Source organism: Cottoperca gobio, chromosome 3 (genome assembly GCF_900634415.1).
Source record: "Cottoperca gobio chromosome 3, fCotGob3.1, whole genome shotgun sequence".
Classification (NCBI taxonomy): Eukaryota; Metazoa; Chordata; class Actinopteri; order Perciformes; family Bovichtidae; genus Cottoperca; species Cottoperca gobio.
In genome coordinates, this window is record NC_041357.1 from 23,584,188 (window position 1) to 23,612,171 (window position 27,984).

General features: G+C 40.4%; 2 protein-coding genes across 2 annotated transcripts; both read left to right on the forward strand.

Moving 5' to 3' along the window:
- The first annotated feature begins 11,181 nt into the window (after window positions 1-11,181).
- On the forward strand, window positions 11,182-13,874 carry LOC115006424 (zinc finger protein 771-like). The gene is made up of 2 exons (XM_029428669.1): window positions 11,182-11,413; window positions 12,782-13,874. The coding sequence occupies exons 1-2, from the start codon at window positions 11,248-11,250 to the stop codon at window positions 13,735-13,737; spliced, it is 1,122 nt and encodes a 373-aa protein (XP_029284529.1). The 5' UTR covers window positions 11,182-11,247; the 3' UTR covers window positions 13,738-13,874.
- A 1,065-nt stretch (window positions 13,875-14,939) lies between these two features.
- dna2 (DNA replication helicase/nuclease 2) lies at window positions 14,940-27,956 on the forward strand. The gene is given in 27 exon segments (XM_029428668.1): window positions 14,940-15,234; window positions 15,273-15,414; window positions 17,444-17,500; window positions 18,096-18,792; window positions 18,970-19,087; window positions 19,395-19,544; window positions 19,846-20,029; window positions 20,199-20,347; window positions 20,530-20,649; window positions 20,790-21,036; window positions 21,713-21,827; window positions 23,154-23,310; window positions 23,606-23,797; window positions 23,941-24,183; window positions 24,372-24,485; window positions 24,628-24,737; window positions 24,995-25,104; window positions 25,268-25,396; window positions 25,557-25,649; window positions 25,812-26,005; window positions 26,253-26,342; window positions 26,502-26,715; window positions 26,857-26,946; window positions 27,086-27,271; window positions 27,402-27,461; window positions 27,463-27,549; window positions 27,770-27,956. Coding segments are annotated over 26 exon segments (3,990 nt in total). The 5' UTR covers window positions 14,940-15,234; window positions 15,273-15,384; the 3' UTR covers window positions 27,824-27,956.
- Window positions 27,957-27,984: the final 28 nt, after the last annotated feature.

Here is a 27,984-nt window from a genome sequence, read left to right on the forward strand (position 1 = left end):
CGAGCAGGCTTCACCCTGAGTCACAAGCACTGACTAAATATTTCATGCAAAGATATGCAAATGTGTATGTGAAAGTCCCAAGTATGAATGCAATATAGATGAGAAAGTGCAGAGCCTGTCAGAGGACATCTTAGATTTATTGCTACTAATATATTTAAACAAAGCATATTAGGTTAATCATAAGTGGTGACATACAGAATATTACATAAGCAGAAATATTTAATATATTCAACACTTGATTTGGTTGAATGTTCAGTCACACTTGTATTACTGTAGCTGTAGTTTTATATTTGTTACCTTTTTAGTTTACAGATGTTACACTTCACAAATGCACTCCTGCAGTGCAAACACACATTTTCAAGAGACAGAAAAACGTCTTCATTCTTATCATAATTCATATTTTTACTAATTAATTAAGTTATTCAGACTAACACTAGAGAAGGGAAATGTATTTGTTCGCAGGGATTTATACAAGTTCATGTCTAATTTTTAAAAACATGTTTTTAATAAAGAATTTAGCGAAGTTGAAGACAAAGAATATAGTTAGGAAACAAAAAAACAGCATTTTATGAATATAACAAATCCCCCAAAATATGAAAATGTATATTATGTGTGAACAATGAACTCAGAACATTTCATTGTCACTTACATAAAACATAAATGAATAGATGTTCAGCATATTCAATAATCCATCTATTATGTGAATGAGAATTTGACCATTTAGGGTTTTAAAAATGTAAAACAAATTAAGAACCTTTACATAAATGTAGGCAGGATTATGCTGATGATTTATTTAGAAACCATGCAAAACATGTGCTTCTTATGCACAGGGATCATCTGTGTGTCATCCCAGCATCACTTTGCTGTAGTTTAACCAACGTCTTCACCTTGTTTACACATTAAATGAACTTGTGTGTTGTGTGTGGAGTGGGGAGTGTACAGAGGGCTTTGGTGTTTATCTGTTGGATTCTCTTTCTTCCACTTACTCCTGCTGCTTTGAGGACTTCCTGCTGGATAGAACCTATTAATATTTTAGTCCGCCCACCACCACGGAGGAGAAAATGATTTCCTACATCCCCACAAGGAAGGAAGACGTTGTTGTGAATAGTCTGGGAGGAGTGGCCATGTTGCTGTGCTCCACCAACACACAGCTTAAAATAACTTGTTTGGTTTATTCCCTCCTGCTCTCATATTCCTACAACGCCACAACCACAGAACATTTATTCTTCTTATTAATGCCCCCACTAACTCCTCCCATTCATTTTTGTTATGGATTCGTTGAACAAGTTGATCACATTTTAAGCCAAATCTATCAGAAATCATCAGCATGACATACAGGGTGTGTGTGTGTGTGTGTGTGTGTGTGTGTGTGTGTGTGTGTGTGTGTGTGTGTGTGTGTGAGAGTGGTTCTGCCTCTGCATTTACAGTATGGACTGTCCGTCACTGACCTTGCTGACAGTGTTTGTTTGTCTTTCTGTCTCCTGTGACAGACTTTGAGTTGATCAGTGGGGCTGTCGGTCATCTCTGCCCGTCTCACTCTCAGCCTGTCTTTCATTTGACTTTAACTTCTCCTCTTCAGCTGTTCACACTGAACCACATGAGCAGACAGATGCACAGGCAGCAGAGGAGAGTCTTATATGACAACATCGAGTAAATATGTGAGAGGCTCTGTAATCTTCCATTCAATAATACTAGACATATTTTGAGACTCAAAGGATGTTCCTCTCCTGTGGTTCAGCTACAAACCAACAGGTTAGATCTTATATATATTATAAATATAAATCAGTTCTCACTCCAGAGGTCCGTACAGCCACAACGCACACAGAGGCATAAATCCACCTTTAGTGTGCCGGCTTCAGGGGTAGTTAACAAGATTTCTCTTCACCAGCTTAAATCTACTTGAACTGAGTTTTAGTCCAGAGTTGAGTCACTGATTTTATTTACTTCTCTTAAACAGAATAATTATCTCATAGAGAAGTGTTTACACATAAACAAACTAATCTCCCAGAAGAGAACATTTCAAACACTTTTTTGTCAGCTCAGCAGCACTTTGGCTCTGGAGTCTGGAGAGGGTTATTTATCATCACCGTCAAACTGTAACCCAACAACTGTCACACAAGCTATGTTTTATACTCTTCTGGGAACATCTGGACCCACCCATCAATATGAAGTAAAACATCTTTACTTTTACATAATGTATTGATTTTGTTACATATGAGTCGGTATAACTGCGTCCCAGCTGTTATTGATGTGGATCACAAAACAAAAATGTGCAATATTACTCCCTGAAAACAAAAGTTACTTTATCCCTTCACAAATGTAAATCTTTTGCCTGCCAGCCAATAAAACCAAACACTTCTGAGTCATTCATGTGCATTTAAATTCCATTTAACTGCTTTAAAATACGTAACTTCATCATGGGTTGTTTGTTATTAGCTTGTGTCTATTAAGTTGAATCAAAAAGTTAATGAGGACATAAAAGAAAGAAAGATCTTTTCTTAATCAGTTCATCTGACAAGAGTTCAACATATATCCAAGGACAAAATGTAACCAGACTAATATATCCTTTTAACATTGCAATTCCCCATTGTGCACTCTATATATAATGTTTTTCTTTTAGGAAAGCAGACACCATGGAGCATTAGGCTTATATGCAAACGTAAACAGATATATTGTTCTTTCCCCACTTTGTAGACACACACACACACACACACACACACACACACACACACACACACACACACACACACACACACACTCTATCTCACACGTGTGGGAGGGTGATACCTTGTTGAAATTCACAAGAAAAAGAAATTGATACAAATAGAAAGCTCCTCCTTTACCAGCTGCAACATTAAAGTGATGAACACATTAATTCTTGTAATCCTATAATATCACATATATCATTCTGAAATGGGCCGTTGTGGAGAATGAGTGCTTTTCATTTTTGTAATTTAAATGCGTTTTGATGCTAATACTTTTAGAGTTTACTTAAATAACATTTTGAAAGCAGGACTTGTAACAGAGTATCTTTACACTGTGGTATTGAGTCTGCCACGGCTCCTCCGTCTGTGACTGTGTAGAAATTAGATATTTATTCATCTGAGCAGACACACTGTTTTGAATGTATCAACTAAATGACCACAATATGACAACCAATATCATGTGAGACACATTTATTTGTCTGCTAATCAGTCTGATCTGATGCTGGCATTTAACACGGATGACAACACTCAATAAACTAACAACAGGAATAGATTGAGTCTGAAAAGCAACAAGAAGCACAACTCACAACAACAATTAAATTATATTTCAGCTGTTTGCAACACTTGACTAGTCTAAAACCTTTAAAAGCAGTACATTATCTCATGTCATTCATCCATTCACACACAGCCAGAGTGAGTCAGAGGCTACCATACAAGGTGCACATCAGCTCATCAGTCGTGATAACCATTCACACACACACACACTCACACACACTCACACACAGCAATTTGGGGTTCAGTATCTTGCCCAAAGACACTTGGGGATCGAACCACTCTACCTCCTGAGCCACAGCTGCCCGAAAAGTGTGTGTTTGTAATGAAACTGGGCCCCAGGTAACAAACTATATTTAGGTTCCAAGTTTTAAAAGAACATGAGCCAATGAGCTTGAAAATTAAAAGGTCAGCTAGAGAAAGTAAATGATGCACGGAATCTAAACTAACTAATAGAGATTGGTTATATATAATGATGTGTTTACCACATTTCATGGCAATGCATAAGATAATTGTGGAGGCATAGCAAAATATCTGGACCAAAGTGGTGGACATTGCCGTACTTATAGTGTTAAAGTTAGGCTAAAAGAACCCCAGATTTCACACAACAGAAGGCATGCTTACGTATTTATGCCACAAATTGACATACAGAATACACACTGATATCACACTGAGCTGAAATAGTATTTATAGTAGATATTGCCCCATTGTGTCAAAAGCATTTAGAGAAAGGAAGCTGTTCTGATGGCAGGAGGATGGCGGCTAATTGTGCTGATTGTTAGACAACCAAAAAGAGAAATTGCTCAAGTGATCTATTATCTTTGCAGGTTTCATTTATAAATGAAATCGAAAATGATAAAGTTCAAACTACAAAGACATGTGGGATTCATCAAACATTTTAGCACAAACAATACTGTTCACATATGTGTTGCACTCCAATAGCAACAGCTGCACACTTGTTGTTGAGTAGTTTCTTTGGTTTTGTTCCTTTGTTTGGTGAAATGCTTCTGTGCTTTGTACTTCTGGTCGATCATAGTAAATGCCTCCTTTTGTGTTTTGTCATTTTCATTGTGTAGAGTTCCATTAAACTTTCCTCACAGAGTTGTTATCACATAATTTCATAAATTGGTTTCTATTTTCAGAGTCACCTTGCAGAGACTGCGAACAGTGATTACTGGGTCAGACGGTAAAGGTCATAAAGATCAAGGTAGATAACAAAAGCTCATTGAACACTGAAGCAGCAAAGCGGTAGTGTCGAGGATAATGGTAGTGAAGAAAGGCTTGTGACCTTGTCAGTTTAAGTCTGATGAATCAACTGAGAGGAACCGTCTTTTTCTTTAATAACTTCTGTGCAGATCACCTTCCACCTCCTCTGTGTGCTCAATGAATAATCACGTACGGATGTGGTGGTAGAACTATATGCTCTTTAATACCTTGTCCATCCATCGTCTACCGCTTATCCGGGATCAGGTCCAGCTCCAGTAAGGAACCCCAATCTTCCCTTCTCCGGGCCACATCCTCCAGCTCCGACTGGGGGATCACGAGACGTTCCCAGGCCAGTGAGGAGATATAATCTCTCCACCGAGTCCTGGGTCTTCCCCGGGGTCTCCTCCCAGCTGGACGTGCCTGGAACACCTCCCTATGGAGGCGCCCAGGTGGCATCCTTACTAGATGAACCACCTCAACTGGCTCCTTTCAACGTAAAGGAGCAGCGGCTCTACTCCGAGTCTCTCACGGATGGCTGAGCTTCTCACCCTATCTCTAAGGGAGACGCCACCCGTCTGAGAAAACCCATTTCGGCCGCTTGTGCCTCCCAAAAAAGAAATTCTATATATAGATACCGCAATAATATCAATATAGTGAATTGTTTTGGCCGCGATAATCGTGTAGTTAAAATATGATATCCTAACAGCGCTTCTTCAAGAAATCTCATTGGCTTGAGAAAATGATTCACATTTTCCTTTTTCCAACTTGTTGGGATTTGGCTGCAAATGTTGGATGAATTTCAGTTGTCAAAAATATATTTAAAAAAAACAAAGTAGCAGCTGAAAACGGACTGCACAGAACAGGCCCGCTCACCAACCTGACCTAGTTTTAACAGCTGAACATGCACCATGATTGAGAGCTCATGGAAATTAGTTAGCAAACGAGCAGAGAAGTCGAAAAAGCTCAAAACAATGACGAGTGGTAGAAACATACAGCTTTTGATCTTTGTTTTGTAAATGTTTGGAGTGACTTGAATCCGTGCAACATGTGCACTAAAGTGGCAATAATTCCATAATGGAGAAGAAACTTGATTTTGCGTAAAAGTGGAACTGAGAATCTAACAAGCAGAGTCCAGTCTGAACACGATATCTGCCTGTAGGACGGAGGTGTGTGCTGGGGTGTGTGAATATTCCCTGTTGGTGCCTTGTGTGTGCATTGTTTGTACCCATTGTGTGTTTCATATGTGTGTGTGTGTGACCCTTTTTCTAGTCTATGTGATGATATTATAATTAACTCATTAGTTAGAATTAATTCTACCTCCTGCACCACATCCCCATGTGCCGACACACACACACACACACGTGCACACACACTGCGCAGGAAGGCCCCCTGGCGCTGCTCTGTGCTGAGCCTGTTTTTCTTCCATCGTTTGGTGATTACACTTTAATCTGCATATATGAAGTGCTTTCACCTGTATTTAAATGTAAGGTTAATTAAATGTGCCTTTTCTTTATTTTACATACACCTTGTAGAACACCATAGACCCCTTTCACATACCACATTTGAAATGTAACAGTAGAAAAAGCACAAATGTAATTAATTAAACTAATGATGGTTTAATTCTATGTGGCAGTTTCAGTTTCAGGTCCTGGTCGTGTGCATGCTAGCTCACTGTCACCCTGCCGTGACTCACTGGGACGCTTTCGTAGCAAATCAAAAAGTCTGCTGTGAAATAGGCCCGCTTTATTAAAAAACAAATGACAATTGGTCACACATTTCTCAACATTGAGAAGTGGACTGAACTGTGGATCACTTTCATTGCTTTGACACTAAATTCATTCAATGACAACATCTTTCAAAATCCACGAAGTTTTCTTACTGAAACTCAACCGCCACCAAAACCTTACTGTCCACATGTTTACATACTATTTTCAAAACTGTTACATTTATGTTAAAAACACAGGATAACACAAATTTACTGTAAATGACACGGTGATTTTCTACATTCTGCTACACGTACATCGTTGTAGATGATTGTCTGTGTCATAAGGGGGCACGACTCCATGCAGTAATCATTTTAAATATCACTTTTAATTAAATATGTGAACAAGCATTTTACAAATCAACAAAACGTACAAGCAGGCATTAAGAGGCCTCAAAGGTGACAGTGGATTATAAATAGACTCTTGACTTTCATAAGATTTGATTTGACAAACATATTATATCTGTGGTTTGATTAGTGCTCCTCCAGTAGGCTCACAGACATCATCTCCTGAGTGTTGTAGTGTACTATTTGTTTTTGATTCATTCAGAAATAAGGAGCCTAAATTAGGATTATTTGAGTTTTGCCTTTCAGGGAGTCACATTATCTGATTCATTCACTGACATTGTCTGCTTTTAAACAATGAATAAAACTGAAATTGGCTTTAGATGCTCTTATTCTGTCTAACTTTGTACTCATTTTTATGTGTTTGCTGTGAAGCACTTTGGGCTGCAATTCTTGTATGAAAGGGGCTATACAAATAAAGTTTATTATTATTATTATTATTATCATGCTGACCACTGTAAAAATCTATATGGTGATCTTTAAGGAATCATTGAAAAGATATTCATTGGAAGAAGAACAATGAGACTTTAGAAAAGAGAAATTAGAGGAGGAAACATAAAAGGGCGAACAATTGAGGAAAGTGTTCTGACATTTTCAGTCTTTCTCAGTACAGCTTCCAGGAGGATATTTATGTAATGTGTTTTTGATCCTTTGACTCTATCCACAGAGCAGAGTTGTGATGTTCAGGTTCCCTCAGGAACAGCAATGCTTTCACACACATATACAGACACACATATACAGACATATCTGCTTTTGCATGCATGTGCACACACATTAGATGCCTTTGAGGTCATCCTTTTGGTTTGATTTTTTTGTGGATTTTGTGGAGGACAGCCCAAAGCAAACAGGAATAATCCTAAAAAGAAAGAGGATATTTCAGAGGTGAGAAAATAAAAATGATGTAATTAGCTGTAAGAAGTTTATATTGCATTTTCATAACTAAACATACAGAAAAACTGAATCAGAGTCGGTCAGGAAAACAAAGCTGTGACGGGCAACAAGAACTTCTGCTCCATTATTGTGATGGCCCGTATACGAGGGGGTGCTTCCGATCTGTCTCACTTAATATTTGATAAACCTCCAACCTGTTGTTCAGGAAATTATTTCTGCAATGTGATTTTAGTTCATCAATAGCCAAGACTGTATATTTCCATGGTCACGAATGGTCACAGTCAGTTTGGATTAAAGTTGTGACTTGGATTTATAATTGTGATGGTTTCAGGCTCAAATCAAGAAATAGAACTCGATTTATATAATCTATACTTTTTTTGGATTTGGAGTTAATTAAAAGTTCAGATGCTGTAAGCTGAATATGTAAAGATGAATGTTTTGCCCCGTGGAGTTAGGATGTGCCTGTGAAAATCCAGTGTTTGACAATCTTCATCGAGTGTTTAATGAGCTACACAAGACGTGCGTATTAAATAGTTTGATCACATTAAGATTTAAAGGTCAAACTAGTCACTAGGCATGCTGGTGCTTTGTTAAATTAAGGATGCTAATGAGTCTACAAAAGACAAAGCATCTCTCTCTGTCCTTTTCTCTCTTTTCTTTCTTTCACTTTGGCTTTGACCTTTGTAAATGTGGTGGTGAGGCAGGGACATGAATGAATGGATGAGTCAGTGCACTAAATATGCAGTCAACACCAGAGTTTACTGCCTGTCATCCTCAGTGGACGACACTCATCCGGCTGCTTCCACTATTTCACAATATAATTTCAGCGGCAGTGTATAAATGACAGCTCTGTATCAAATTCATATGAATAGATTTCAAAGGCATAACAGGCGCCACCTAAAAGTCAAATTCTACATTAGCACTGTGAATTCTGCAAACTGCAATCAAACCAATTAGAATCAAAGTGTATTTTGATTGAGTCAAACCATGATCTTGTTTTTTATCTTCCAAAAAAAGCAAATAGATATGAATAGTGCAAGTCTTTTTCTAAATCTACAATAAATAACTTCGCTAATTTTGATCATCTGAGACAAAGACAGACTCCAATGTGACTATTCGTGATTATGACGCCATTATCTTGTCCCATTAGAGTGAAGTCACTCTCAATGTTGCCAGCTGAGTCAACTCATTAGAGCGCAGTTACTCATGTAGTCGAGTATTATATTATACAGTATGTATATTATACTAATCTCTTTTGTATAGCAGTTAATGTCCAAGAAATGAATAATGAAACTGTGGAAATAAGGAGATCTGCTGATATTTACAACTTGAACATTACTCCAAAAAAGGACTGCAGCATATTTGCTGTTACTTTAGAGCCTTAATTGTTAGTAAATTGACTAGACCTGTGTCTTTTATTTAGAGTAACACTACTCTTTATATATAAATGTTATAAATGACACTAGAATGATGTTTGACTGACAGCTGAACCTGCAGGAAGAGAGGCAACGTAAACATGTCTCTGGTAACTGTAGTTATGTAACAGTGTTTTGATAGTGGTGCTACAGAGGCAGAGCAATCTGGTATATATTATGTTATTATGAGTAGTTGTTCCAGTAGACCTTCTGTACTTAATTCAGTTGGAAACAGGATCTCTGTACCATACAGACTATTACGTAACTTAATATGATTAATATCTATTTCCCAAACTTCATTTCTGAGAACTCTTTTGCATGTGTTTATACTATACCCGTTCACAGTAAACACGCAGGACACAGTGTCAGGATGAGCACCAGAAATATTCAGTGCCACCTGTGAGCATATCCACTTTACAGTAAAAGCTTACTTTTACTAGGTTTTTTTCCATTTGACTAACAGCTGAGGACACAGACCAGATGCCAAAACTCTGTGACTGTGGGGAACAAAACATGTAAATTTCATCTGGACTTTAAGAGGAGATAGGTGTGGGGTCTGGAAACATCCGTCACATTGGCATGTAAAGTTTACATTATGGCTGAGTTGTGTGTGTGTGTGTGTGTGTGTGTGTGTGTGTGTGTGTGTGTGTGTGTGTGTGTGTGTGTGTGTGTGTGTGTGTGTGTGTGTGTGTGTGTGTGTGTGTGGGCCCCCAACTGGTATGTTATTGTCTGACCACTGAGATTGAGGACTTTAATCCTCACGTCTAAACTAACAATACCATGAATGGTATCTCTGGTATGTTTCAAAAGCCTGGCTGGGACACAGAGGAACAAGCTAATAGAAATAAAATAAGTTCAAAAAATAAATATAATTCCTCATTAACAATAATGTGCAAGTTAAATATATTATATATTTTTGTGGATTACTTTTTACTGAAACCTGATAGCTTAATGATTTAGTTTAATATATAAATAAAAGCTTGATTAATCCTTTTTTTAGGGCTTTAACACCGTATTATTCCAAACAGGGCGAGTTAGTGTTCTCGCTGGCACAACTTTTTAAATATAATTTTCATTTTAATAAATATGTTTAAAGGAATGAGATTGCTTGTTTCTCTCGTCATATCTGGCAACCCAGTGAGCAGCCCGTAACAATTAACAATAATGTGCAAGTTAAATATATTATATATTTTTGTGGATTTATAGAAGAAAACATTTTCAAAAATAAATCAGTATATCTCGTTACATATTTTAGGTCAACAAATAATCATCAAAACTGCATAATTTGTATAATTACTCAAAATATATTTTTTAAGTGTCAAATAAAAATGCAGTAATCATACAGCCAGTCAAGTGTCTCAAACGTTGATTAAAAACTTCTCTCTTGTGTTTTTGTGTTTCAATCATAGACTGTAGGTTTAACTTGGATATCTGCTCCCACCTCCTGGTCAAACAAATATAAATCTGGTTTATTGTAGCCAAGGCAGACAGGTGGGCATTTAGGTATACGTAGTTTTACTAAATGAAACAGTTGTGAGCTTGTTCCAGTTAAAGTCTTTCACACTAAAACTTGCAAAGTGAATATCCACATAATTATATAAACTGGCTAAAACCACTGATCAGATAATTTGTCAGTGTTTTGTTTCATGGCCGGTGGGTGGCAGCAAAGCTCGTGCAGAGAGTCCGGGTCCATTGTGTGCCTCAGTTTCAGTCAGCAGCTTGTGTTGCCATGTCCCTTTATTATGCTTTTCCATAGAGCTGCTTATTATCCTTACAGGCAAATTGTTTTTTAAGCATGTTTAGCACATTTTTTTAAATTAAAAAAACAATGTCCACTTCACTGTCTGCTCCTTTCCTAGTGTGTTAAGTTCATACATTCACCAATTCAATCAATTACATGAAGGTGTTTGAATAATTGTCAGCCTATGTACCAAAATACACATTAAAGTCCAATTTCTAGTGGATTTTCTGGCACTTTAAAATCACATGTATTCCCTTGACTTGCACATATAACCTACACTTTATTAATGTAGAATCTATAACATAAAATAAAAACATTTTGTCCAAGGTACTTAAATAAATAAATAGATAATTATGTTTGGGGCAGTGGAGCACAGACCTGATAGCTTAATGATTTATTTTAATATATAAATATTATTAATCCTTTTTTTAGGGCTTTAACCCCGTATTATTCCAAACAGGGCGAGTTAGTGTTCTCGCTGGCACAACTTTTTAAATATAATTTTAATTTGAATAAATATGTTTAAAGGAATGAGATTGCTTGTTTCTCTCGTCATATCTGGCAACCCAGTGAGCAGCCCGTCTCGTGTCCCTCAGTAAACAGACTGGAGGTCTTCTGTCACCCGCAGAAATGTTCAAGAAAGAGAAACTAAAAGCTTTGGTCAATGAGAGACTTAAAGCCGCCGCTGAGGAAATATTCAGCATGTTTGAAACAACTCTTAAAGACTACGAGGAGATCGTTTTCCGATCAAAGCAGGAGATCGACCAACACCGAAGAAGGCTGGCTGCACGGAAAGGTAAGTGCTCAGGTGAACTTTACCCTCCAGGCAGTGCCGAAACTGCTGATTTAATCACAATTATGTTTGTTAAAAAGCCTTTTGTCTTCTCAGCCACTCCCTAAACACTGGTTACACAGGAGACAGCAAGTAGCGCCATTTTGCATCCCTATAGGGGGAGGGGATGCAAAATGGCTGTCACTGGCTAAATGTGCCAGTGTGTGTGTTGTTGTTACCTTGGTATGATCTATAGGCAACACAACGTGGATGCTAAAGCCTTCCCTCCTCTCAGGCACGTCAGGTTGGAGAAGAAAAAGGGATGGATGGAGTAAAAAGGGCACGCAAAAGCGTTTGGGGACAGTTTATTTGATACTTTATTATCAAAAAGAGACATATTTTACTATGGAGTGATGGAAGAAGTACTTCAATCTTTTTAAAGTATCAATACCACGGTGTAGAAAATACTCTAGAAGTGTGTTACTCTACAGGTAATCAAGTAACCTGCAATCAAATCTTACTTAACTAAAAGTATTACCATTGAAGTATTCTTAAAGTACCAAAAGTAGTCATTGTGCAGAATGGCCCAGAGTAAATTATATTTGAATATCAATGCATATCAATAAAAGCGTCTTTGAGTTACAAGAAAAGCGCTCTACAAGTCTAATGTATTATTATTATTATTATTATTATTATTATTATTATTAATAATAATAATGTAATAATGTTGCAGCTGGCAAAGATAGGCCTAAATATGATTTGTAGTACGCAATACTGTGCCTGAGGTGCTATCCTGTTCATTTAGGATAAATGGTGGCCTGCGATGACCTTTAACCAGCTTTATCTATCACGCCATTAAAGACATGATGGACCGTTGTACATATTAAACCATGAAATGTACATGATGTCATAATACAAAAGGTTGTAACTAAATGTGTGCTGAAATTAAGCTTAAAGGACATATTGGCTCTAAACTGATTTTTTATTTCATAGCGTTTGCAAGCCGATATACATTTTATATATTTGCTTTTATACACTTTTGTTTGGAAGGACATCATCACAAGCAGACCCTTTCACAAACAGGCAGCCATTAAAAAGCTGCAAAAAAAGGTTGAAAACAACATTTTCTGCCATTTTTGCATGAAAAATTACTTAAACTAACCGATTATCCAAAAAGATTGGTGGTTATGTTTCTGTTGATTTAACTAATCAGCAGCGTTAATTAAAAGACAAGCGTCAGTGCACCCGTTGTTGTTTGGTAGAAAGAAAATTCTGATATTTTTATGTGCTTGATTGCATTTTAATTTTCTTCCTGCTAAATATTCCCAAATGAAAATATTTGATCAAACTAAAGCTTAAATGAATTGTTTTCTCCTGTGTGATCCTGTCCAGCCCCCCTGCAGCCCTCTGTCCAGGAAGAGGACGCTCCCTCTGAGCAGGATCACTGTGAGAGGAAGACAGACCCGAGTGAGGATGACCAGGAGCCCCCGCAGATTAAAGAAGAGCTGGAGGACGAAGTGTGGACCGCTCAGGCAGGTGAAAAGCAGCAGAAGGAAGCTGACACCAAAGACTCAATGTTCAATATAGTTTATGTGCAAAGGAATGATGAAGATGGAAGACAGGATCCACATCACGACCAAGAAGTGGAAAACAAAGGAGACTGTTTGCCCAGCGGCAGCTCATGTGGACAGTTTCAATCAGAACCTGATAAAGAAGACGGCGATGCTTCGAGCAGTGACGCTGACATGAGTGAAGTTAGTGACGATGAATGGAGAGACGCTGGAGGGGTTTACTCGGGTGTAAACAGGAAGCAACCACAGCATGAGACAGCAGAGAGGCCGTACACCTGCAGCATTTGCAACAAGAATTTCAGGATTAAATCGATTCTGACTCGCCACATGAAGACGCACACGGGAGAGAAACCTTACCGCTGCGGTGTTTGTGGTAAAAGCTTCATCCAGCGCTCCTACCTGCAGACTCACATGAACTCTCACTCCGGACAGAAGCCGCACACGTGCAGTTTCTGTGGCAGAGGGTTCACACAAGTTGGAAACATGAACGCTCACATACGGATCCACACGGGAGAGAAACCTCACAGCTGTACTGACTGTGGTAAAAGTTTTAGAGAGAAAGCGGATCTCATCAAGCACACGATAATTCACACTGGCGAGAAACCTTACATTTGCACTGTGTGTCATATGAAATTCAGCGCTCAGTCTAATTTAACGCGCCACATGAAGACTCATTCGGGGGAGAGGCCGTATAGTTGCACCGATTGTGGGAAAAGATTCATTCGGCGCTCTCATTTAATTATTCATATGAAGACCCACGCAGGAGATAATCTCTAGACTGTGTGTGTCTTTTGTATTTTTTTGTGTGTGTGCAAGGACTCACATTCGAGGAGTAAAATGTCCCATTGTATCCATGTTGTTGCGATATAGTTTTGTACTGCCGAATAAAGTGCTCAGCAAGTTGTAATACTAAACGTTTCTCAAAGTCACAATCATTTGTGTGTTTGTCAGTTTGCAGTGTTGCCCTTTGAATGACTCATAGATGATATAATTACCTCTTTGTCACTAAATCTCATGAAAAGAGCAAAACAAACAATGTGTTTCTTAATACTTTCCACCTTTTCTCACCCCTGAGATTATTCATTCCTTTTTGAAGATGTTAAATGTCACAAATGTTTTTTCAAAGGCTCAGTAATTTCCTAAAACAGCTGTCACCCACTGCAACAGTGTGGTCACTCACTATGGAGCTGAACAGCACAGATGACATTTCAGGCTTTTGGCCACACAGACAAACCTTGTTAGTGGGATCATATAATTGTTTGATTGTTTTATTTCACAGCATAATGACGCTGATATAAATATGACTGACCTGGTTATGATTCAGACGAAGATTTTATTTTAAAGCAAGAAATACTCAGGGATGTTTGAAACGATGGAATCTGTAGAGAAGGCTGAATGGATACAGATCATGGATAATCAAACACAGGTGAACGTGAATACCACATTTTCATGCCATAGAGGTCAGTAAACAAGAGAATTTAATAGACAGTTTTATAAATGCCAAAATGCATTTATTCTTTCAACTTCTTTTCCCATTCTTGTACTTTAGTAAGGCAAGGTAACACTTTGTGTGAAGATGATCATAAGCAAAATAATTAAGTTAATTCTTCAAATTGCTACTGCATACATAAACCATCTTGTCTTAGTTAAATACATAATAACTGTATCCATTGTGCCCATAGAAGTTATATGAGGCGCCAGCTTTACAAAAGCATGTGCTCTTTAAATATTTACTAAATATTTACTATATATCATCATCATCATCATCATCATCATCATCATCATCATCAAATGTCGCATTTAATCTCCAGACCTGTTGAAGATCATGAATGCCAAAAGATAACATTTTTAAGTGTCCTTAAATAATAACTTAATATTGTTTTGCATAGAATATAAGAACTATAATGATTTATTTACGTTATAGTTCCGTCAGATAGCTGTTTATTGATTTGGTCTCTGTTGGAGTGTTTTACCGGAAGTGCACTGATGTCATTTCCGTTGCGCGAAACAAACTTTGGCGCTCCAGACTTGAAAACATTGGGAGAGACAGCGTAAAGACCATCAAGAAGATGGCTCCAAAACATTCAACCTGTACAGGTTTTTTTTCCACGGAAGAGTAACGTTAGCTAGCGGTGTTGGAGTAGTTACGAGTTGTTCAAAGTTAAGTAAAATAAGCTCTTCGGTTAGCTGAAGCCGGTGAGTTAGCTGAAGCCGGTGAGTTAGCTGAAGCCGGTGAGTTAGCTGAAGCCGGTGATGTTAGCTGAAGCCGGTGATGTTAGCTGAAGCCGGTGATGTTAGCTGAAGCCGGTGAGGTTAGCCTTCCGTTGTCAACACCGTTAGCTCAGAAGATCTCGCTAACTGTCGGGAAGAAACTCACTTCAATACTGTAAATACAAACACCTGGCTGTGTTTGAATCAGTCACCATGAACAGGACCAAACTGAAGAAAGCCAAGGTGAGTGCACGTGCATTAGCTAACTGTTGTTTTTTTATGATAACATTAATTTAACAGTAAATCTAATGAGACGGTTAAATCTGGCACCTGTCACAGTTTATTACGTCTCTTATAAACTCAGCTGTGTCTCTGCCTGGTTTGATTGTTTTAGCCATCTTTTAATTTGTTCTGGTCAACAATGTAGGATATAACAACATATTACTCATTATATTCAAATCAAATCAAATTTATTTGTATAGCCCAATATCACAAATTACACATTTGTCTCAGTGTGCTTTACAGACTGTACAGGATATGACATCCTCTGTCCTTAGACCCTCTGTCCTCAGACCCTCTGTCCTCAGACCCTCTGTCCTCAGACCCTCTGTCCTCAGACCCTCTGTCCTTAGACCCTCTGTCCTTAGACCCTCTGTCCTCAGACCCTCTGTCCTTAGACCCTCGCATCACACAAGGAAAAACATAATTAAAGGGGGAACAATGGAAGAAACCTCAGGGAGAGCAACTGAGGAGGGATCCCTCTCCCAGGACGGACAGACGTGCAATAGATGTTGTGTGTACAGGATAAACAACATAGTACAAATATAACATTTGACAGAAATGATGTTGTGTTGAAAAAAGAGAAAGTCATACCCCGTATGATGAGTTAGTAACATACATTTACATAAATGCATACAGATAGAGAGGGAGAAGAAGAGAGAGGAAGAGAAGGAAGAGAGCAGGGAGGTGTCTTGAAAGTATTGAAAGTAATACAGAATTAATATTTCACTTAATGATTGAAATATATCAGAAACCTTAACATTTATATATTATCTACTATAAACTAACAAGACGTTTCACAAAGCGGAGGTTTTAAATGGTATATCAGATAAATATGTAACTTACATTGTCGACATGAACAACAAGTTATTGCTGTTACGAGGAGATTATCACCTTCCTGCAGTCTTAACCTCTTAGGAAGTGGGCGAATTCATCCGAAAATACCTACAAACAACATACCCAAAGTAAAGTAAAGCTGCTCTTCAACCATTTGCACCAGCTGCATGATTTTGGTCTCATTCAAAAGATAACACTCTTATTGTTCTTGCAAAACAGTGAAGAATCACTCCAAGTGCTTCTGGCACTGAGTAATAGTGGTCTGAATATACTGAATTTGAAGAAAATTCGCCTGAAGTTTGTTGTTGAAAAAGATGTCTGAAGATGGTACAGCTGGTAGTCCAGAGCTGAAATACACAATAGAAACATAGAACCAAGTGTTATCAAGTTCACTCAATTTCAGATAAAAAGGGATAAAAACTTAATTTATTAGACAGGTTTGTCCAAGAGTAACACCAGGCGTACACCAATTGTGCAACATGTACTGTACATATTATAATATTTATTATTTTTTTACTTATAAATAACTATTATATACCCATATTACCTGTTAGTAGTAATCACACAGAGTAAGTGAAGTATAAACACATTTTTTTCTAATATTTTGGAAAAACAAACCATAGGAAGTGACGTATCTAACGAAAGAGGCGCACGTTTACTTCACGATGCGGTCCAGGGTCCAGGGTCCAGGGTCAGTCTGTAACAAAAGAAGTGGGTGGGCACTTTCTTATCAAGTTGACACTGATTGGCTCATGAAGGTTGTAAAAGACCCACCCCACCTTTTATCGATGTGACGATGTTCACAGTGGATATCTTTTTCCCGGAAACGAACGTGTGGACCTCTGGCAAAGCCTTAGGGGCGTCTTTTTCAAAAATATTGCTGAAAAAAGGATTTTTATGAGGCTTTGTTGGCTCAAAGTTCTGATTTTGATTTTGAGTGTACTTGCTAGTTTGAGGAGCTGATTGTACCGCTGTTGTGATTTTTTTCAGAATTCAAAAATGTCCATGTACAGGCGCAATAAAACACCCGCTGGGCCCGCACACTCTAAGAGGTTTTAAATGTCAAATGCTCTGTACTAACTTGGTGTCTTGTTGGACAACAAACAAATGGCAATCGTTAAATGATGGTTATTGTTTGCTTTGTGGTTTCTGTCAGGCTCCAGGAGGGCAGAAAAACATCTCCTCCTTCTTTTCCTCCCAAAACCACCAGAAGGTTAATTATATTTGTTTCCCCTTTTAGTTCATTATTTCTCTCTTTGCTGCCTCCTTTTCTTTTGTCTTTGTTTTCCTTATTTCTTCAAACCGGAACCACTAAAATCTCATCTTGATGTTATTACTTAGGGCCATTATTCATCATTTAAGCGAGATGAACAATTTGAGAGATAATTATTAGTAATGTGCATGTAGTAGTCAAATAGGTAGAGGCATATACTGTTTAGTTTAACTCTGTAAAATCAATCGCATAAGTTCAGGAAATAAGAAAGCCTTTAAGATCAGGAAAAGACTACATGTATCACTATATTAGGATAACAACCTTCCTAGACAATTAATATTTCGGCAATATAGTATCAACCACGTCTAATGTCTCTGCTTTTTGTTTTTGTGGGCAGCACATTCTTCCTTTCTCTTAAACTCATTACACGTCTCTTAAAGTTGCTTTTCTCTTTTTCACCTTTTCTGTTTTGATGTATTTTTATTCTTTTCTATTGTGCTGTAATGCCTTATTGTATTTCTATCTGATAAACAATTTACCACTAATCATTTGTAGGTTATGTATTAAAACACTCATTTGACTGTGTCGCTTTTAGGAATTGTCATCCTGCACTGCACTCGCCAGGACTGAAGCTCAGATCAAATACGGTGAAACCTCCACATTCAGACCCCAGTCCCCCTTAAAGAGGAGTATCCTTGGGGACCTGGAAAACCTGCCTTCCTCACCAGATCTTCTCCTCACTGTGCCTGAGACCCCCACCAGTCAGATCAGGCTGGCTTCCTCTTCTTCCTCCAAAGATTCAGGTCAACTGAGCCCCCCGTCCAGCAGAGAGGTTGCGAGCCGGGAGAAACTCGGCCAATTGTCCCCCATCTGTCGTAGTCCCCGCTCCAAAGGGCAAAGAGCACGGAGAGTTGTGAGCGAGGAGGGAGGAAAAACCAAGTGGATAGAGAGATTCCCTGGCTCCGTAAAAAGACTCATCAGCCCTCCTCCAGAGTCTCACAATGCCAAAAGACCAAGAAATGCCAATCCACCGGCACAAAGAACTGCCCTCAGTTTTACCGTGATAACAGAGCAGAAAGCCAATGGAAACCCACACATACATCTGGATACGGATACTCGCACTCTTTCGGCTCACATGCACAAACCTAGTGCGCAAACTATCCCGCCTGCAACGCAGAGAAGTGCAAAGGGGGGAGATATTGATCTTAATAAGGCAGGAGGTACAAGAGCAGCAATGACATCATCAAACGGAGACGGAGAGAATGTGACATCGGATGAACAGCGATCTGGAGGTAAACTGATGCAGTTCTGATTTAACAATATTAAGAAATCCCAAATCACTGTATGTTGAGTGTCATATAATGATGTCTATAATGTATTGATGCAGCTCTTAATTCACAAACATTTAGTTTTTATTTGGTGTGTTTTCATTCTCTGCTAACTTAATTTACTACTTTTCTGCACAAAAGAAAATACAGGAATGACGTCAGGGTGTCCAGTGGAAGAGAAGTTGGGCGAGAGCTGGTTTGATGAGCAGATGGATCATAATGAAGGTCTTGTCACAGAGGCTAAATCCCAAAAACCCCGGTGAGAAACGCATGAAAACACTGGGTTGGAGAACTTTCCTTCTTAGTTTGATCAGGTTACATTACGATACATTTGCTCATGTCAATAATAGAGGAGGAAAGATAAAGTAGTGGGTTCAAGCACTTGACCTTTTGACTAATATACTGGTGAAAAGCTTCGATCTCAGGGTCTGTTCATCCCTGTGACGGCTGATAGTAGCCTCATAGTTTTAGTGAGTTTGTGAATGGAAATTGCACAATGACACTAAGACCTATATGTTTATATGTACACATATCTGATATACAGTATATCCTCTCTGTTCGTACAGTAAGGTGCCGGACCATGTGATCCTTTCTGGAGGCCGAAACAACCGCTACTGGGTTTTAGATGTGGAGGAGAAGCCTGGCCACAAAACGCTGACCATGACATGCTCCAAATCTCAACATCCAACTGAGACGTGTCTGCTGAAAGATGGATGGTAATGCCTTAGGTTCTTCTGTCCCGAGTGCAGGAAATCAGATTGCCCAGATGTAGCCCGGCTCTGTGAGAGTAGCACTGACTTTGCAACTTTTAATATGTACAGCATTTCTGCGTCTTTGCTTACATTTCTTCATTGTGTGTGTGTGTGTGTGTGTGTGTGTGTGTGTGTGTGTGTGTGTGTGTGTGTGTGTGTGTGTGTGTGTGTGTGTGTGTGTGTGTGTGTGTGTGTGTGTGTGTGTGTGTGTGTGTGTGTGTGTCTTTACATGCTTATAAAATGATAATCCCTTGGGTGTTTCCAGGGAGATGACGCCTGTTTGTTGTGGTGATGTGGTGCATCTAGAGGGTCGCTCTGATGGTGGATCCTGGGTCGTGGACAGGGAGCAGGGCTTCCTGGTTTTACTACCTGATAGCCTTATCTCAGGTACAAGCATCTCCAACTCCATCCGCTGCATGAGGCGTGCAGTACTGGGAGATATGTTCAAGGTAAAAGGCTTTACATTAATATCACTACCTGTTTTTTTATGTTAGTTTATTATTGTGTATTTCTTTCTTATTCTTATTTTTCCTATTTTATCTCGAAGTGGACCGTACACTTACACACAATAACATCATTCTATACTCTCTTCTTCTGTTTCATTTTGCCGTGACGCAGACTTTTGATGGTGGCTCCAAACAAATGCTGAATGGCACCATAGTCCATGAAGTCTTCCAGAGAGCAGCTACAGCTAAAGACTTCTCTTTGAAGAAACTGTCTATGCTGGCTGACCAAGCCCTGTGCAGTCCTCAGTACCTGGGAGACATGTAAGTGGTCAGATTATACCCTCCAGGTGTGGAATGATACAATGTCCAATTGTTCATAACACTTCAATCAAGAAATACAGAAACAGCAGAGAAGTGCTGAACAGTTGTTTGTGGTTGTTTCCACGAATAAATATTATTTGGTCTTGTTCAGTTAAGTTTATGTTTTGTCCATTTGTCTCTAGGTACAGTTTGGGTGTAAGCCAGGAAGAGATGAAGCAGGAACTGCATGATTATCTGCCCTCACTGGAACATTGGGCAAAGCAATACCTCAGCTCCACACCAAAAACCATCAGCCTCAAAATGTACACACACACACACACACACACACACACACATAGAACACACACACATAGAACACACACACCTACAGATTAGCTAACACAACCTCATTAACCCTGCAAGAGTCTACCTGATTGTTTTGTCTCTGTCTCGATGACCTCAGCCCCGGCAACAGCAGAGCTCCAGGCAGATGTCAGGACTCGGCAACTGTTGTCACGGTAGCAGAGCTGGCAGATATAGAAGAGAATGTGTGGTCACCGAGATTTGGTCTGAAAGGGAAAATCGATGTGACTGCACGGGTTCAAATCCAAAAACCACGAAGCGGTGGTCACAGAAGCCCGGAGGAGAGAACCATCCCCCTGGAGCTGAAAACTGGAAAGGAGTCGAACTCAATAGAGCATCGCAGTCAGGTTGGTGGACCAAAGCATGCTCCAATAGGAAGACGCTTGTACACTGGTGGGCTCGGGTGAAAAGGCGGGTTAACGCTAATATACGCAGATTTAATCGCACTGGTTTAGTTTATTTTAGGATCATTAGCTGTGCTCTAAAGCACAGGACGTGTTCCTGGGGTCCACATTCGAAAACATGCATTAAACAGTGCAGTCAACACAAATGGAAAACATAATACATCTATAACATTAATATGTTCTAAGCAAAAACTACATATCCCCATATGCAAAGCATCCTTGAGTTCTGTGTTGGTCTAGTCAATGACATTGCTAAAGATTTCCATATTTCCATCGCTCTATATTCTACTGAGCGTTTTAGGAAATTAGTTTTTTCCTTGGGGGGGGTAAAACCGGCCTTCTGTTGCCTGTATGGTGTTTTAATTGACTACTCTGATATGATGGAATTTATCTTGAAAACTTTCCATGTTGAAAGTAGAATTGAGCAATCATCCTGTCTTCAGCTTTCAGCCGTGTGTGTGTGTGTGTGTGTGTGTGTGTGTGTGTGTGTGTGTGTGTGTGTGTGTGTGTGTGTGTGTGTGTGTGTGTGTGGTGTGTGTGTGTGTGTGGTGTGTGTGTGTGTGTGTGTGTGTGTGTGTGTGTGTGTGTGTGTGTGTGTGATATACATACATGTGTACAGGTGATTCTTTACACTCTGATGAGCTCGGAGAGATACAATTCTGAAGCTGGCTTCCTGCTTTACCTCAAGACTGGCAACCTGCACCCTATAGTGGCCAGCCACATGGACCGCAGAGGTACAGTCTACTCGCATGTGCTTTACCAACCTGCCCAACACCAACTGTGTCATGTCAAAATAATATTCTATATCATTATAATAATTGTAAAATCTTCATTTACTGTGGCTGTGAAGATTGTCGGCATTGTGAGACGAAATTATTATTATTATTATTAAGAGGCACTGGATTATTTACCCAGTATTATCATATGGGTATTATTAACATGATATTAAAAAATATATATGTTTTAATATAATGGTATATTGCGACACCCCTAATTTACACACACACAGTCCCCTTTCAACCAGATTGTGTGTGTGCTTGAACCCCAACACGATGGTTTAGTGAAACCAAAGAAGAAGAACCTTGCCTTCTTGCACTATTTCACAGCAGCACGTCCTCCGTCACCTTTAATGCCTCTGACTCTGTTCGTCTCTGACTCTGTTCGTCTCTGACTCTGTTCGTCTCTGACTCTGTTCGTCTCTGACTCTGTTCACTTCTGACTCTGTTCACCTCTGACTCTGTTCGTCTCTGACTCTGTTCGCCTCTGACTCTGTTCACCTCTGACTCTGTTCGTCTCTGACTCTGTTCGTCTCTGACTCTGTTCGCCTCTGACTCTGTTCGTCTCTGACTCTGTTCGTCTCTGACTCTGTTCACCTCTGACTCTGTTCACCTCTGACTCTGTTCGTCTCTGACTCTGTTCACCTCTGACTCTGTTCGTCTCTGACTCTGTTCACCTCTGACTCTGTTCACCTCTGACTCTGTTCGTCTCTGACTCTGTTCACCTCTGACTCTGTTCACCTCTGACTCTGTTCGTCTCTGACTCTGTTCGTCTCTGACTCTGTTCACCTCTGACTCTGTTCGTCTCTGACTCTGTTCACCTCTGACTCTGTTCGTCTCTGACTCTGTTCGCCTCTGTTCACCTCTGACTCTGTTCGTCTCTGACTCTGTTCGTCTCTGACTCTGTTCACCTCTGACTCTGTTCACCTCTGACTCTGTTCACCTCTGACTCTGTTCACCTCTGACTCTGTTCACCTCTGACTCTGTTCACCTCTGACTCTGTTCACCTCTGACTCTGTTCGTCTCTGACTCTGTTCGTCTCTGACTCTGTTCACCTCTGACTCTGTTCACCTCTGACTCTGTTCACCTCTGACTCTGTTCACCTCTGACTCTGTTCGTCTCTGACTCTGTTCACCTCTGACTCTGTTCGTCTCTGACTCTGTTCGTCTCTGACTCTGTTCGTCTCTGACTCTGTTCGCCTCTGACTCTCTTCGCCTCTGACTCTGTTCGCCTCTGACTCTGTTCACCTCTGACTCTGTTCGTCTCTGACTCTGTTCGCCTCAGAGCTGATGAAGCTGAGGAACACCTTGGTTCATCACATCCACCACATTGTGGAGAAAGAGGCGAAGCGGAGCCGTTTGTCTCAACTTCCTGACATCCTGACAAACAGACAAACCTGTCAGTATTGTCCTCAGAAGAGAAACTGTGCTTTATATGAGAGGTAAACTTTTCAAACTAATTTTGCAGCCATGGAAATGTCAAGCATTAGAATTGTTAATAAACGTATCACTTAGTGTATCCACCATAAACTATTGTTGCAGATTATTGAGATGCTGAGTTTAAAAAGCAGTTAAATGGCTTTAAGAGTATTAAGCTTCCTCTCGTATCACCTATTATTTAGGTGGAGGCTTTAAATAAACCCAGTGGGTGTTCTGCCTCTTCCTGTACTTTATTTGTTATCTTTGTGTATCTTTAAATTGTGAATCTAAACGTAACTGTCCTCCCTCTTCCTCCAGGGTGATCGATAACAGCTCTGCAGACGTCTGCGAGGATGTTGTGCGTGAGTTCCTACAGCAGGAGACGGGTCACCTGATCCCACCACATCTAAGCTATTTTTCCCATTGGCTGCTGCTCTGCAGCCTCGAGGCTGCCAGCATGGAGGCCAAGAACGGCAGAAAGCGTGTGTGGCTTCAGACGTCTGATGAGAGGTAAACTGCTGGTCTCTCATATTAAGACATGTAAACATTTCCAGTAAAGTCAAATCCAAAATTGGATATAAAAACACGTGTATAAAGCCAGCCATTTCATACTTTATAAAACCCCTAATATGCAGTATTTACTGTGTTTCTAGTGAGAAGAATGGGAGCTGTGTGGGGAATGTGCAGATCAGTGGCCCGGTGACCGTGCAGTCTGAAGGGGTTTTCCTCCATCGTTTCCAGCGAAGCAGTGTGGTGCCAGAGAAGTGTTTGGTCACCAGCGGTTTAGCCAGCGGGGATCGCATCGTTGTTAGCGACCAGGAAGGTCGTCTGGTTGGTTTGGCAACAGGATACCTGTGTGAGGTCAGCAGGACATCGATCAGCTGCACTCTGGACAGGTGAGAGCAAACCCACCTGTAGAGACAGAGCGCAATATACCTTCCTCTATACCTGCTGGCTAAAGTATTGCAACCAAAGAGTCTGTAGTGCAGACTACAGCACAGTGAATTGTTTCGACTTTTCTTCCACCAGCTGCTCAGTTGAAGGCATTAACCTGATGTACACCTGTTTTTAATGTGTTTTCTAGAGACCTGTCTAAATTCAGTGGTGTGTTGTTTCGATTGGACAGTGATGAAGGTGTGGTGGGCCTCAGCACTCACCTCACCAATCTCTCCAAACTCATGGAAAACGGTCAGGACAGGTAGGTACAGTAAAATGTAGTCATGCAAAGTTATCATGGCATAGTATGTATGTAATAGCAAAACCAACTTATCCCTAATAAGTAAGGAAATTAAGTCTGTGACAGGTGAAAGAATAGCCTCACCTATTTTATATTTGTGCAGTGATCGTCTGAGGGAGCTGGTTGTTGACCTTCGTCCTCCAGAGTTTATTTCCAGTCTCAGTTCTGTTCTGCCAAGAGAGGCCAAGGACACCGTGGCCAACATCCTCAAAGGTGACAAAGCTCCCTTCTTCCCTTCTGCCTGTCTCATTTACTTTCTTTTGTCCTTTTCTATATTCATTTTTGTTTTACTTTCCATTACTGTGGGAGGCAATGCTATAGATGAGCAACTTTAAAATTAGAACACATAATATGCACTTCCCCAGAAATGTTCCACATATGTTCCTTTCATACTCGATAATATGAAGACATCTCATCATTTGAGGAGGAGAAAGCCTGTTGGGTCAATTCATGCATTTGTGTGTATGTAGGTCTCAACCAACCCCAGAAGCAGGCCATGAAGAAAGTGTTGTTATCTAAAGACTACACACTGATTGTTGGCATGCCTGGAACGGGCAAAACCACAACCATCTGCACCCTGGTAAACTCCAACCCACAATCTTTAAACTTATCTGAACCATAAATCAACACGATCTACTGGCTAGTGAGACCAGAACGCTAACCCTTTCTTCCCCACCTGTCCCTCTCTAACTTCTCTCATGTGGCACCCTCCACCATTCTGTCTTGCTTTTTCCTTCTTTCAGGTTCGCATCCTTCACGCTTGTGGGTTCAGTGTGTTGCTGACCAGCTACACACACTCTGCTGTTGACAACATCCTGCTGAAGTTAAAGCGTTTCCGGGTCGGGTTTCTGCGTCTTGGGCAGGGGCAGAAGGTGCGCTGTAGTTTGATGTCTGTTATTCAGTGTGTAAAGCACAGTAAAACAAGTCATCACTTCCCACATTTGTTTTGCTAAGTTAGGAACCTTCCTAAAAAATAAATTAAAAAAACAACAGCTGCAGCCAACATCTCTTGTTTTCTGCCGCTTTCTCCAGGTTCATCCAGACATCCTGCCTTACACGGAGGAAAGAGCGAGGAAGAAGGGAATTCACACTCTGTCAGAGTTGGAGCAGCTTTATAACAAGGAGGTGAGCAGTCACTTTGTGGAATATTATAACCGCAACAACTTTGACTGCTTTTATATACACTGAAAATGATCTTGATGTTTTTTCTGCATCGACATGTCACGTCGTGTTACATAAATGTAGTAACGTCTTACCATTCAATACCGATCCTCTCTCTCTGTCTAGCTGGTAGTGGCAACCACCTGTATGGGCATCAAGCATCCCATTTTCACACGTCGCCGGTTTGATTTCTGCATCATAGACGAAGCTTCACAGATCAGCCAGCCGATCTGTCTGGGACCCCTGTTCTACGCCAAGAGATTTGTCCTGGTTGGAGATCACCAACAGCTGCCACCAATAGTACAAAATCACGAGGCGAGGTAAAGTGTGTGTGTGTGTGTGTGTGTGTGTGTGTGTGGTGTGTGTGTGTGTGTGTGTGTGTGTGTGTGTGTGTGTGTGTGTGTGTGTGTGTGTGTGGTGTGGGTACGACATGAGACCGTTTTTAAATTAAGGTTACAGTTCAATATGTAGGGAATGTGACACGGTCAGTTGGGTAATTAATGCAAAGTTAAAATAATGTCAAAAGAAATATCTTGCATCAACTTCCTTCTTCCTTCTTTCCTCCAGGTCACTTGGGATGGACGAAAGTCTGTTTAAACGACTAGAGCTCCATAGTGAAGCAGTGGTCCAACTCAATGTACAGTACCGGATGAATAGGTACGCCTACACACACAGGAAACACTGTGCTTCAATAATCTTGTACTTTTATTATGAGCTCATCCTTTGGACCATTCAAACAACAACTATACATCATCATCATTATCTGGTATTTATGACCCCACTCTATTATAAACAGTTTGTGCTCTTTGTCTTTAGGCAGATAATGTCTCTCAGTAACTCCCTGATGTATGAGGGTCGGCTGGAGTGTGGATCAGAGAGGACAGCCACGTCCCTGCTCACTCTACCCTTCCTGCTGTCCGTCCAGTCGGAGTTGAGTGCCTATTCCGAGACTAATCCGCAGCACGACCTGGCTTGGATAGAGGCCACATTGTTGCCCGGGCGTCCTGTTTGCTTCCTAGACTGCTCCATGGTTGGTCGAATATATAGTGCACGTAAAGCAGTAGATGTTGATTAAATTCTCAAAGAAGATTGTTTTTCATAAAGCTGTTGTGAGAGAGACAATGGAGCTGAGCTGGTCAACATCTCGATTCTCTCCACTGCTTCCTTTTAGGTGCCAGCACTGGAGTCTGTGGAGCAGGGAGGCGTAAGCAACCACACCGAGGCTGCTCTCATACACAAGTTGCTTTCACTGCTGATAAAGGTACATCAGCTGCTCATGTATTTATGGCATATCGTGGGGTTTTTAATGTCCTGGCTTATTTGATAGGGTCATGAATTGTTTTTAATACAGTGGTGATACAGTTATCGTACCAACCTCTGCTTGTTTTTACTTTCTTCAGGCAGGATGTAAGCCCAGTGATATCGGTGTCATCGCCCCCTACAGACAGCAGTTAAAGAGCATCTCTGCTCTGCTTCAGTCCTCTGCTTTCACCGGCGTGGAGGTGAACACAGTGGACCGATACCAAGGACGGGACAAAAGTCTGATCATTTTTTCTTTTGTCAGAAGCTCTGCGGAGGATGGAAACGTAAGTGTTTCTCATCCCATCTCCCTTTTTTCACTCATCTTCTCTTTGCCTCAAAATCTGCATCTGTGACAAGCACATGAACAGATGAGTGATAACCTGACCTGATTCTCCGCTGCGTCTCCTTTCATAGTTAGGAGAGCTGTTGAAGGACTGGCGTCGCCTGAATGTAGCCATCACCAGGGCTAAACACAAAGCTGCTGATGCTGGGCTCTACCACAACACTACGACGCTACGCACCTGTGGAGAAACTACTGAACCATCTCCAGCAAGAGCAAATGATATCCTTTAATTACATAATGCATTACTCTTCAATGGGAGTACTGTTGGCATTAACTTTAACTTTTTATCTTCTTCAGTTCTGTGCCATTAGAATTAAGCCTGGTTTATCCTCTCCGTAGTGTTCCTGATGCAAAGGGTGCGCAAGTTGTTCTGCAAGTGGTGCTTGGATGGTTTCTGTGTATTCTGTCGACAGTTTTTTTCCCTGAACCTTTACTTCACATTATCCAGCTCCCGCCAGCTGCCCACATGGCTTTACCAAGCATGTCCCTGTGATGGAAGTCTGTGACGCCATGCTGGTGTTTCAGGTCAGCGGTCTGTCACAGTGGAGCAGCCACTAGCTGTGGATCAACTCAACAGGGCAGAGATTTAATCTGCAAACACACTGAATGATCTGGACGCTGCGATGCTCATCAATAAATGGTCAGTTTAGGCTC